The 13,997-nt window shown below is 36.9% G+C and overlaps 1 protein-coding gene across 2 annotated transcripts in view; it reads left to right on the top strand.

The window, feature by feature from the left end:
• The window catches only part of LOC132124349 (SH3 and multiple ankyrin repeat domains protein 1-like), a 48,544-nt gene that overhangs the window by 28,284 nt on the left and 6,263 nt on the right, over nucleotides 1–13,997 (top strand). For both annotated transcript variants that reach the window (XM_059535352.1, XM_059535353.1), the window contains 7 exons: nucleotides 10,384–10,466; nucleotides 10,566–10,690; nucleotides 11,893–12,028; nucleotides 12,130–12,210; nucleotides 13,085–13,111; nucleotides 13,353–13,412; nucleotides 13,572–13,687. In XM_059535352.1, coding sequence (XP_059391335.1) covers nucleotides 10,384–10,466; nucleotides 10,566–10,690; nucleotides 11,893–12,028; nucleotides 12,130–12,210; nucleotides 13,085–13,111; nucleotides 13,353–13,412; nucleotides 13,572–13,687 — 628 coding nt within the window. The remainder of the gene's footprint in view (nucleotides 1–10,383; nucleotides 10,467–10,565; nucleotides 10,691–11,892; nucleotides 12,029–12,129; nucleotides 12,211–13,084; nucleotides 13,112–13,352; nucleotides 13,413–13,571; nucleotides 13,688–13,997) is intronic.

Genomic DNA, 13,997 nt, shown 5'->3' with positions numbered 1-13,997 from the left:
GCAATTTAATACACACACACACACACACATATATATATATACATATATATTACACAATATACATGTTTGTGGTTGATAAGTTTCTTTATGTTTTAAGGCTACTTTTAATACAGTTATATTGTGAAATATTATTACAACTTAAAATAACTTTCCTATTTGTATATCCTTTAAAATGTCTGTGTATTTTTCCTATGCAATCTGTGCGTAATGAGATTTTGATTGTAAATGTATTTAATGTTCTGAGAAAAAAAAAACAGACTAAAGCTTAATCATGAATATAGATGTGTTTTGATAAACCCCTTATGTCTGTGCCTCTCTCTCTGTGTGTGTGTGTATATATATATATACATACACTACCGTTCAAAAGATTGGGATCAGAACAGTTTTTTATGTATTTTAAAGGAGTTTCTTCTGCTCATCAAGGCTGCATTTATTTTATAAAAAAAAATACAGGAAAAATTACTCCAGTCTTCAGTGTCACATGATCTTCAGAAATCATTCTTATATACTGATATGCAGAACATTTCTGATTATTATCAATGTTGAAAACAGTTGTGCTGCTTCATATTTTTGTGGAAACTGTGATACATTTTATTTTTCAGGATTATATGATGAATAGAAAGTAAAAAAAAAAACTGCATTTATTTTGAATTGAAGAATTTACATTATATATGTCTTTACTGTTACTTTTGATCAATTTAATGCATCTTTTCTAAATACAAGTAATAATAATAAAAATCTTACTGCCCCTAAACTATTAGTTAATATTCCATCATTTTTAAAAAGGTACTGTAGAAATAACTTGCAACTAATTTAATGTATACAGCATGTTAAAAACTGAGCTAAAATCATGTTAAACCGAAAATGGTGCCACTTAAGATTGTGCAGTGCCTCTATATTGGAAATGGGTTTCCTAGCCTAGATTTGTGATAAAGTGTGTGCTCACTAGCAAGTACAGTATAAACTAAACTATACATGTTGATCCAGTGGAATCTATCGATGGGTTTTTGTTAAATGGATTCGCCATATAAAAGATTAGCGGCTGCTTCCTGTTTCAAACGTTTGCTGGCAGGTACACAAAGCGAGTCTCTGCCTCCACTAGACTGTATGCAAATGTCACAGCCACTTTTGAAAAATTACACAACAATGTTTGGATCTGTGGCTCTCATGTGGATTATTAACACATGCGGTGTGAGCCGCTGCTGTCTCTCTGATCTGTCTCTCTCTCACACACCTTGCATCAGCTGAAACAAGTTGCTTTCCAGTGGATATGCAATATTGTGTGCATACGTTGTGTTTTGTGTTCATGTATGTGTGCTTGTGTTTGTGTGAGTGTCCGTGCACATATAAGCTGTCTTGATCATCTGTTGCCATGCAGGCCGAGTGTGTGGTGAATACCAGTATCCGCTCGCATCTCTCACCCACTCATCAAAATCCCACAGTTTATCTCAGGGTCTGTATGAAAGGAATAGATCACCCAAAAATGAAAACTCTGTCATTATTCACTCACCCTCATGTTGTTCCAAACCACAACACTGTTTTGTTTTGTTTTGTTTTGATGTCCAAAAAGAATGGTTTTTTTATTTAAGAAAGATTTTAAAGTGTTTTCAAAATAAGTATCTTCCGCTTACCTAGGCTGCATTTATATAAAAAATACAATAAAAACAGTAACATTGTAAAATATTATTACAATTTAAAAGAAATGTTTTCTATTGTAATATGTTTTAAAATGTAATTTATTTCTGTTATTTAAAGCTGAATTTTTCAGCATCATTACTCCTGTCTTCAGTGTCACATGATTTTCAGAAATCATTCTCATATGCTGATTTACTGCTCAAGAAACATTTCTGATTATTAACAATGTTAAAACCATTGTTCTGCTTCATAATTTTGCATACATTTTTTACAGGATTTTGTGATGAATAGAAAGTTCAAAATAACTATTTTTAATGAAATCTTTTGTAACGTGATAAATGTATTTTCTTTCACTTTTGATCAATTTAATGCTACTGATTAATTTCTTTTTAAAAAATATCTTACTTTTATATTCTATCTTTTATAGTCTATATTATCATTATTTCCCAGGCTTCTGAAGTCATACAGTATGATACTTGGTGTGACACACCATATTTAAGTAATTTATTGAGTGAAAATCTTATTATCAGCTGCATTATCAACAATAATAGACTGTAACCTGGAGGTGTCAAGGCCGGAAAAACACCACGAAAGTATCATAAAAGCAGTCATTATATTACTCTATTTTCTCTGCATTTTGTGGCATTAAAGAAATGGCTTTTGGCATCACTGACATCAGACCTGTGCGATAGGAAAAGTCATCAATGTATAACTGTCTAAATTAAGCATTCCTATAGCACAAACAGTAGATCATTACATCAGCATGGGTTCAATTAGCAGGGCATTTTTATATAGGCTACAATGTGTACCTTGATTGCAATAACAAAAGCACCAAATGCATAAATGTAAATGTTACATTTGTGTCTGCTTCTCATGCACAGTTACAGTCTGACTTTTTTAATGATGGTTTTTGTCTACAACAAAAATAGACTGAAACCAGAAGCTGTCAAGAAAATAACTACGGCTTCGTTGACATCAAACCTGACATGATAGGGAAAAAAATCTATTAAAATTAAGCATTCCTTGAACAATAGAGCATGATGTTTGCAATCCCATTGGTTCAGTTCCCAGGCAATGCATGCATTTTTATCTTGATTGCTATGTAAGTCACTTTGGATAAAAGCGTCTGCCAAATACATTAATATAAATGTTACCTTTAGGTCTGCTCCTCATGCAAAGCTATCCTATGACTTCAGAAGGCCACAGTATATGTCATTTGAAATACTTGCTATTTTTGGCCATTAATGTCTAACAACAAAAACTGTAGAAGCTATAAAGAAATTACTTTTGGCATCACTGAAATCAAACCTGTTGCAATTGGAGAATATTTGTATCAGTTTAAATTGAGCATTATGTATCTCAAACAATAGAGCATGGCGTTTGCAATGCAATGGGTTCAGTTTCCATGCAATGCATGCATTTCTACATAAATTATGTACTGTTAATGCAATGCAAGTCGCTTTGGATTAAAGTATCTGCCAACTGCATGCAAGCAAATGTTACTTTCTTTCTAGACTTCTTTAGTTCAGGAGGCCAAATGCTCTCTGTATGCTTTTATTATATGGAAAAGAGCAGCAAGAACGTTCAGCTAAACATCTCCTGTCATGTTCCACGTTAGAAAGAGAATCACACAGGTTTGAAACGAGCACAGGATTCCAGTTTTCGAGTGAACTATTCCTTTAAAGCATGTTTCTCTCCCACACTTGTTTCTTTCATTCTCTCCCTCCTCTTTTTTTCACACAACCCCTCCTCATTCTGTCTCTCTGAATGTCGCAGTGACTGAATGTGAGCTCTGTAAAACCCTCCCTTTCTCTCTGGCTCTCTCTCTCCCTCCTCCTCTCTCGTTCATAAGCGTGTACGGTCTCTCTCTCTCTCTCTCTCTCTCTCTCTCTCTCTCTCTCTCTCTCTCTCTCTCTCTCTCTCTCCTCTGGCTGTGCTGAGAGACGAGGGCTGGAGAGGAGGAGGAGAACTCTGAGGAGGGGGGGGGACATGGCAATGGGGGGATACGGAGAGAAAGACCTGTCTCTCCCTCTCTCCCTCTCATCCTCATGGCCCTCGCTCGGTCCCCAGAACCGCAGCGTCTGGTTCATTTACAGGTATCGGCTGCTCCGTTCTTTTATTGTCGCTGCGGAGAGAGAGATAGAGCGAGAGAGAGCGAGACAGGCAGATGGATGCTCTGAAGAGGTAGCAGACAGACTGTTGAGCAGAATGTTTTTATATACAGTATATATCATCTGTATGTATCTCTATGTGTGTGTGGCTACAGTCTGGTTGTTTATCGTAAATCAAATCCCGCTCTCTCGTACAGTGATTGTGTATATATGTGTCTATATGTGTGCATATGAGTCGTGAATGTGGCTGTCACTGTATATACAGTAGCGACACGTCAGAAAGCATTATTTTGCTGTGTGTGTTTTGGGGTTGTAAATTAGTTCATGTGACATGTATGTGTGTTTTTGAGTCATTGAAAGGGTATGAGTCACTATGGGTGTATATATATATGCATGCATGCGTGTGTGTGTGTGTGTGTGTGTGTGAAACACACAGTACATCATAGAAAGTTGTGATGCTGCGGGGTTGATCAAATACAGGATGAATGTGTGTATCATCATTTATGCATCACTATCTTTCCCGCTGACAATCCTACACTGATTAGGATATATTTAACACTGTTGGGAATGGCATTTAAGTAGGAAAATGCTGCTGCCGGGTTGGATTAAAATTCGAGATACGTAGATCAACTTCTAGAAAATGTGCAAACTTTTCATGTGAGGACTTTGTAAGGGAAAATCATAATTGCAATAAAAAAGGCAAACGTTCAGCTCAAGTTAAAGATGTTTAATTAAAATCTTCAAAGCTGAAATTATTTTGGTTTTCCAATGCTGATAATGTGACAATGCATGTTGTAATTCTCACAAATATGCCATGAATGTGTAGATTTTAAATTGCTACATTTAAAAAAAAAAAAAAAAATTTTAAGTTTCCTTTTGTAGTAGGATTTGGTTTGGGTTCATTTTCAATTTTCTTTAAGTGAGTGTGTTACCTCAATATAGTGTTTACGTTTTGAACCACATTTAAGTAGGAAAATGCTTCTGTTGGCTTGAAAGTCACAATTTAAATACAAACATGTTTAGCTGATGTTAAAAGAATTAAACAATCATTTTCTTTAGTTACAAAACTTGTTTTAGTTTTCCATCGCTGCTAATCTGAATATAACTTTTTTATCATGCTGTGATGCTCCTGGATTGTTTAAAATGTGGCTACATGTGACAAAACCTATCAGTATTAAAAAAAATTTTTTTTTTTAGTGGGGTTTGGTTTTTAGCTTATAATTAGCTTTATATAAGAACTAGAAGTCTAAAGGATGTTGTCTGCAGTGCTGTGTAAATTACATAAAAATTGTAGTCTGATACTGATTACAAATTACATGATGAAAATTGTAGTAGGTAATATAATCTAGATTTTAGATAATTCATTCTGACTACTTTTTGATTACCTTTAGGTTACTTTTGTCCTAACTTGTTTATAGATTTGAATGAGTTTGTTGTTTTAACAGCATATATTCCATTCTTTGTTATCAGCATCAAGAAATACGTTAAACATGACACTACATTACTCCAGGGTTTCTCAAAAGAACTGCATAATGTTTATGCGTTGATTAAAAGATAATATTTCATTAAATCATGTAATCCACAAAAAAGTATCTGATTATGAGCATTTTAAAATGTAATATACTTTAATTACAAGGGCTCCATTTGTTATGTAATCCAGATAACCACCCAGCACTGGTCGTCTGTTAGTTAAGTAGACCTCAGTATAGTCAAAGAAAATGTTTTGGTGTTGGATTTTCAGTTTTCACTAAATTAAACATGACGTTTTTTTTTTTTACTTTCAGCTAATCTAAATTATGCACTATAAACTATGCACTTACACACATAAGTACTTATGCACTATGCACTCAAACGTGTAGTGTATGAATAATGTAAGATTATTTTGTCCTTCATCATCGAAGTCTTATAGCCCCTCCCACTCCACTATGTAATCAAAGCTGCAACAGTTGAGTGCATGAAGTGTCCAACATTCCACACTTTATTTTATTATTCTTGTAATTTTCAGTGTGAATGCACTACTCAGACTATTTATACTCTAAAACGTCTGTAGTCTGTAACTGTCATCGTCTTTGCACTGAACTAGCTGCACACGTCTACAAACCAACCCCCATACGCTCACCATGGCAACCATGGTGTCCGCCAAAATAGCATAGTTACTACCGGTATTGTTACTACTTTAAACCCAACATAAATTAAATTTCTATGAAACATTTCTGTTTCTGAGCTTCAGCTAGTAGCTGTGTTTTGTAACATGGTAGCTGGTTTCTAACTGGTCTAGAGCTGGACATTATACTGCAGCATTGGCTGCCCACTGCTCCGGGTGTGTGTGTGTGTGTGTGTGTGTGTGTGTGTATGAGTTAAATGTAGAGCACAAATTTGAGTATGGGACAACATACTGGGCCACATGTCATGTCAATTTTACTTTCACTTATTAAATCTGGATATTAACTGGTTGGTTTACCAGTCACATAAACATCTTAACCACTTTAAACTGTAGCTTGTTTTCTACTGGTCAAAGATGACCAGCCTGAAACAGCTAGCAATTGGATGTTTGTGTTCCACAGCTAGTTTTTCCATTGGATTCAGTCCACTGTTGTGTTAGCACATTTTTGAATAGTTTATAGTTATAGATTAACTATACTTTATATATATATAATGAAAACTAATTCATATATATATATATATATATGAATTAGTTTCATTTGTATATATTATATATATTTTTGTACATTTTTAAGTTTCTGTTGTGTTTGTTATATATATATATATACACTCACCTAAAGGATTATTAGGAACACCATACTAATACTGTGTTTGACCCCCTTTCGCCTCCAGAACTGCCTTAATTCTACGTGGCATTGATTCAACAAGGTAATGGAAGCATTCTTTAGAAATGTTGGCCCATATTGATACGATAGCATCTTGCAGTTGATGGAGATTTGTGGGATGCACATCCAGGGCACGAAGCTCCCGTTCCACCACATCCCAAAGATGCTCTATTGGGTTGAGATCTGGTGACTGTGGGGGTCATTTTAGTACAGTGAACTCATTGTCATGTTCAAGAAACCAATTTGAAATGATTCGAGCTTTGTGACATGGTGCATTATCCTGCTGGAAGTAGCCATCAGAGGATGGGTGCATGGTGGTCATAAAGGGATGGACATGGTCAGAAACAATGCTCAGGTAGGCCGTGGCATTTAAACGATGCCCAATTCGCACTAAGGCGCCTAAAGTGTGCCAAGAAAACATCCCCCACACCATTACACCACCAACACCAGCCTGCACAAAACAACCACCACACCATTACACCACCAGCAGCAGCCTGCACAAAACAACCACCACACCATTACACCACCACCACCACCAGCCTGCACAAAACAACCACCACACCATTACACCACCAGCAACAGCAGCCTGCACAAAACAACCACCACACCATTACACCACCAGCAGCAGCCTGCACAAAACAACCACCACACCATTACACCACCACCACCAGCCTGCACAAAACAACCACCACACCATTACACCACCACCAGCAGCCTGCACAAAACAACCACCACACCATTACACCACCACCAGCAGCCTGCACAAAACAACCACCACACCATTACACCACCAGCAGCAGCAGCCTGCACAAAACAACCACCACACCATTACACCACCACCAGCAGCCTGCACAGTGGTAACAAGGAATGATGGTTCCATGTTCTCATTCTGTTTACGCCAAATTCTGACTCTACCATCTGAATGTCTCAACAAAAATCGAGACTCATCAGACCAGGCAACATTTTTCCAGTCTTCAACTGTCCAATTTTGGTGAGGTCGTGCAAATTGTAGCCTCTTTTTCCTATTTGTAGTGGAGATGAGTGGTACCCGGTGGGATCTTCTGCTGTTGTAGCCCATCCGCCTCAAGGTTGTGCGTGTTGTGGCTTCACAAATGCTTTGCTGCATACCTCGGTTGTAACGAGTGGTTATTTCAGTCAAAGTTGCTCTTCTATCATCTTGAATTAGTCGGCCCATTCTCCTCTGACCTCTAGCATCAACAAGGCATTTTCGTCCACAGGACTGCTGCTTACTGGATGTTTTTCCCTTTTCACACCATTCTTTGTAAACCCTAGAAATGGTTGTGCGTGGAAATCCCAGTAATATATTCAGACCGGTCAGTCTGGCACCAACAACCATGCCACGCTCAAAATTGCTTAATTCACCTTTCTTTCCCATTCTGACATTCAGTTTGGAGTTCAGGAGATAGTCTTGACCAGGACCACACCCCTAAATGCATTGAAGCAACTGCCATGTGATTGGTTGATTAGATAATTGCATTAATGAGAAATTGAACATGGTGTTCCTAATAATCCTTTAGGTGAGTATATATATATATATATATATATATATATATATATATATATATATATATATATATGGTTTTTATAACATTTTGTTTTAGTTTTAGTACTTTTAGTAAATTAGTACTTTAATGTAAACCAAACGAAAATGTATATTGTTTCCTTGGCAACTAACTAAATGTAAAAAAAGTTAATATAAAAGTTTTTTTTTTTCATTTAGAAATAAACAAGTTAAATATATGATTTTAGTTTTATTTAACAATAATAACCCTGACTTAGATTTATATTCCAAAATGGTGACAAGTAATTTCTTAAGTTAATATTTTTTGTTTGTTTTTATTTTTTTATTTTCCATTTTCATGTAAATTTTCATTTGTAATTTGTTTGTTTCCTTTTTGAATGGGACCCTGCACTGCGTCCTCTAGAGAGCGCTATGGGGAATGCCTCCGACATGACCAGTGATGTGCAGCGACTAAACACAACAATGAACTTGACATTGTCAGGTGGCAGCCTACGATTTCAAAGCTGTTGAAGCCAAGGGTATAAAAAGGGAACCTGTCAAGTACATCATTCTTTTTTTTGTCTTCAGGAGACCGTTTGTTTGAACATGAGTTTGGAGCATGCATGTTTAGCTCATGAGGGAGCAGAATGCGTGCACTGAAAAGATTTCCCAGTGAAAGCTTAGTTTGTGCTGTACCTATTCCTGAGGGATGTGGGACGCCTTTTTGGGTGGAATGCTGTTTTTCCTACGAGCAAGCTGGATGCACTAGGTATGATGCATTCACAAGACTTACTATAAGAGATAGATAAGGAACCTTTTCCCTTCTGCTCTCTCCTGAGGGATAGTAGTTGGTGTTTGCATGAATGCATTCGGCTCTTGATGGAGTTTAAGGCACTTAAAAAGCAATTAATTAATGTCTGTTTCCCTGATTCTTTCAAAGTGATAGAATCTTTAGTTTGAGCTTGCATGCTTGAGGTTAAATGCATGCTTTTCACAATGCAGTCACAGTAATTGGTTACACTTGGGCTTGGCTCTCTCTTGAGGGAAGAGAGTTAAGCATCTGCACTCATTGAAACGGGATTAAGCATGGGGGTTGTAGACAGAGCACTGATGAGTCTGAAGAATTAGAGACAGAAATGTGCTAATTTGTTAGGTTCTTTGTGAGCCTCCTTGGCTGCTTTGACTGTCATCAGGTCTCCTCTTGCTACACTCTTCATTGAGGCCTTCACTCACCAGAGTGCTGCTAGGACATATTTTTGCAGGTTCTAGGCTCTCTGTGAACCTCCTTGCACAGTAAACTATACTTGGGGTGTGGTTAGACCTCCTCTCATTTTAGAGAGTCATCATGCTGAGGCCTCCGCTCCATGACAATTTATTGCGAGCATCGTCAGGATGCTACAGAGAGTTATCTTCATTGAGGCCTCCATTCTCCAGAGCTCCACTAGGACAGCATCTGTGAGTTGTAGGCTCTCTGTGAGCCTCCTTACAGGATGTCCTGAGGGTAGGGTGTAGTTAGGGCTCCTCTCATTTTAGATAATTGTAAGGTCAAGGCCTCCACTCCTAGAGCTCGGAAGGTGGGGTAGTATACTAGATTATTAGGATTTCTGGGAGCCTCCTTGGCTATTGACCTTAATATAGAGTGTTATCATGCCACCTCTCAGTTTGAGAGGTGTTGTATTTAGGCCTTGTGGGCCAGTTAGCTCTCAGTGTTAGGCTCTTTGCAAGCCTCATTGGTTGCTGGCCTGTTGAGGCCTCTGTTCTTGAGAAGCTTTGGTCTGTGATTGCATTGCTGGTGCAGGGTTGAGGATTCCTTTGAGTTTTTGACCCAATAAAGCACTCATCCCTTCAGCATGGCAGCGTTGGTTCACTGTTCCCATAGTGGCCTCTATAGGATGCAGCGCTAGTTCCCTATCGAAAGGAAACGTCTCCGGTTATGCATGAAACCTGAGAAGGAGACCGAGACACTGAGTCCCTTTGCAATGCTTCAGGAATTGCTGCACGTTGCCTTCAGGCAAGAAGTGTAATTAAGTATTCCACAGGTGCCCTTTAACAGTTGCACCAGCTGTGATGTCATAGGCTGTCCTCTGCCACAGTCAAGTTCATTGTCATGTTTAGACTCATGCTTCAGACACCGGTCATGCCGGAGGCATTCCCCATAGCACTCTCTAGGGGATGCAGTGTCTCGTTCCCCTTCTCAGGGAACAATGGTTACATGCACAACCTGAGACTTTTTCAGTTATTGTTATTAATGAAAACAATATGAGCTTCTCTCTTCTCTCTCTGACAGTGACTACATCATTAAGGAGAAAACTGTACTTCTGCAGAAAAAAGACAATGAAGGCTTCGGTTTTGTACTCCGAGGGGCCAAAGGTAAGTGATGGACATCAGCGAGCTCTTTTCTGGTTTGATAACAGAGCACAGCATGACATAGATGGATCACATCCATGATTGTGATCTGTGGATCTCCAGCCCAGACTCCTGTGGAGGAGTTCAGCCCTACTCCAGCCTTCCCTGCTCTGCAGTACCTTGAGTCTGTCGATGAGGGGGGCGTCGCGTGGAGGTCCGGCCTGAGGATGGGAGACTTCCTGATCGAGGTCAGCAAAGATGTCGCCTCCTTTGATGCAACCATGTTGTACATATCTAATGAACCATTAAAACAAGTTTTATTAGATAAAGAGCCATAGAATGTTAAATTGAAGACCGAATGCTGCATCGCTACAAAAGCCAAAACTAGTTTAGCAGTATGTTCTCCAGTCTGTGAGGTGTTAAACCCAACACTGAACAAATCTTAACACCTACACTGAGGTGATAAACCTCACAGAGATACTTGTGTTACCTACTTTTAATTGATTCTGGAAGAGAAGATGAAATGGATCTTGTGTTCTCTGTGTATGCCATCTTGACTATGTGTTGCTGCAAAATATATTTTTATTGATGCGTCTCCAGACGCAACGCCCTGTTAGCAAAAACCTTCACCTCACGGTTCCCAGCTGGTTAATTTGGAGTGTGTGAATCATGTTGAATCATTTTGAATCAAGTCTGATGATAATGCTTAAGACACCCACTTGTGCTTCTCTCTCTTTCTCTAAACTGCAAATCAAATTTCCTTTCTTATATAATTGTTAAATATAGTTTTCATAAAAAAAATAAAAAAAAAATCTTTGTGAAAATCACCAGAATTGAAAAATAGAGTATAATTAGAATATTTGGAATATAAACGTTCAAAAGTTCAGGGCTTGTAACATTTTTGAAAAGCCTTTTATGCTAACCAAGGCTGCATTTATTTGGTACAAAATACAACAACATTTTAATATTGTGAAATTTTATTACGATGTACGATTTAGTGGTTTTTATTTATTTATGTTTTAAAATGTAATTCATTCTTGTAATCAATGCTGAATTCTCAGCATTTTTACTCCAGTCTTCAGTGTTACATGATCTTGAATTATTCTAATATGCTAATTTGCTGCTTTCTGATTATTATGTGTTGAGAACAGTTGTGCTGCTTTTTTTATATACTTATTACATATTATTATAAGTGATACAATATGTGTGATACACTATGATGCATTTTTTATTCTTTGATGAATGTAAAGTTCAAAAGAGCAGCATTAATTTGATATTGAATATTTTGTAATTTAATTTCTGTAACTTTTGAACAATTTAAAGCATCCTTGCTGAATAAAAGTGTTTATTTATTTAAAAAAATACTGATACCAAAACTTTCAACGGTTATGTGTATTAGAATGTATCTTAAGTTACTATTGATTGAAATCTTGTGGCTGTATTTTCACAGGTGAATGGCATCACTGTAGTGAAGGTGGGTCACAGGCAGGTGGTGAACATGATTCGCCAGGGTGGGAACAGTCTGGTGGTGAAGGTTGTCATGGTAGCACGAAATCCTGAGATGGAGGAAATACCTAAGAAGAAAGGTCAGAGAGAGATTTTACCGTAGATTTGTCTGTGGGAGTACGAATGAATGGCATTGCAGACAGTTTTTGATTTGATGTAACAGTGCTATCTTTCCCTTTAGTTCCCCAGCAAAGTAAGCGGCTGACCCCTCCGGCTTTAGCTCTGCGCTCCAAATCCATGACTTCAGAACTGGAGGAGATGGGTACAATCTTACATACACATACACACATGAAATGCATGTTATTCTATTAAGCATTTACTGTTATCATAAAATCTGATATAACATATTCAATTCTCTTTTTGGCTGATAATTTGCTTCTTTGTCTCTCTTTCTTCATTGCACATAGTGGAGAAAGGTCTGTGCAATGTCTTGTCATTTTGAACCATTATAATATCTTAGAATGAATCTCACAAAAATGATCCAGGACACATTTCACCTCAAAATACTAACTAAATAACTAACTATGAATGTATATCGCCATTTTATGGGAATTGAGCATATTTTTTCACAGTGCTTCTCCAGGCTATTTTCTTCAGTATTTGTGTTTCACAACCATAATAGTTAAATAATATTTACAATGCACAAAAAAAATAAAAATTATTCTTAAACAGGCCTCGTTTTCATTATGCAAAAAATAATTTCTTGTTTCTTCTGTTTTAGGGGGTGAAATATGTCTTAGTTTTCTGACAGGATTTATGTAATTAACTCTTTAATAATTTCATAGTGTTGTAGAGAGTTTATGTTTTTTAGTTGGATAATCTGTCTTCTCTTATAAAATGTATCAAGGTTATTAATGTCAGTATCAGTCTAGATTTTAAACAATAAAGAACAGTATGCAGTTTATATATATTAGTTATAAAATGTGTTTCTTTTAGTGACAGTCAAAACAGACTGCAAACTTGAGAAAAATACTTGCTGTTTATTGACACTGATTGCTAATACTGTTACAAGGGAATACTTTGAAATAATGATAAAACATTTTTAAAATGTTACATTGTCACCATATTGTCCAGTTAAACATGCATTTATTAAAGCATATTATTGCATTTTTAACATAACTCACTCTCTTTTGCAGCTGCCTCGCCATGGAAGAAGAAACCAGGTGAATTGGTTTTTCTTTTGTTTTCTACAAATGCATAAGGGTTATGAAATGTGTATTATAATTGCCTTTAGTTAGTATGGTTATCACATAGGATGCATTTAAGACCAATTTGTGAAATTCCACAAGGCATGTGGGTTTGTTCCTTGTAAGCTATTTATTAGGATCATTATGTTCAGATACATGTGTAGCTGTCTCTTTGTATTTGTGTTTGAAGTTGCTAATTTTTTTGTATGTGGCTCAGATCATATAGAGAGCTCTCAAGCTACAGAAAAGAAGAAGAGTGTCTATCAAATGGCCCTTAGTAAGAAACCCATCTTTTTCATTTACTATATCTTATCTCCTTATACAAAGTTGTTTTCTGTACGCACACTTTTGAATCTCACATTTAATGTATATTATTATATCCAGGTGATTCATCTCAAGTTTTGTAACATGTTCATTTTCGTTTGTCGTTTTCCAGATAAGCTGGATGAGATTCTAGCTGCTGCTCAGCAGACAATTAGCACATCAGACTCTCAGGGTCACAGAGGTCATGGGGGCAAGAAGGAACGAAACAAGGGCTTTAACGCTAATGAGGTAACATCTGTTTCATTATCTCTGTTCTGATTGCCATTTTTGGAGTAAAGTTACTCATAATTTAAACTAGAGTCAGTATGGTATCTTTTGTCATTTATCATCAGCATAAACTTTAACAAGCATCTTTAAAAAACAACGCCATGATCAGCAGCATGTAGCTAAATATTTTGGCATAAAAAATGCTGTGCGGGGACTTAAATTGGTGAACTGTTCAGAACAAACAATAGTTTTGGTGGAAGAAAAAGGTTCTTTGATTTGTGTTGCTACATATGACCACTTGCATTTGCTTGCCTGATCTTAGCTGTTGCAA

This window comes from Carassius carassius, chromosome 42 (genome assembly GCF_963082965.1).
Source record: "Carassius carassius chromosome 42, fCarCar2.1, whole genome shotgun sequence".
In the NCBI taxonomy this organism is placed as follows: domain Eukaryota; kingdom Metazoa; phylum Chordata; class Actinopteri; order Cypriniformes; family Cyprinidae; genus Carassius; species Carassius carassius.
The sequence above is the reverse complement of the archived record's forward strand: the minus strand, read 5'-3'. Positions and strand labels throughout refer to the sequence as shown.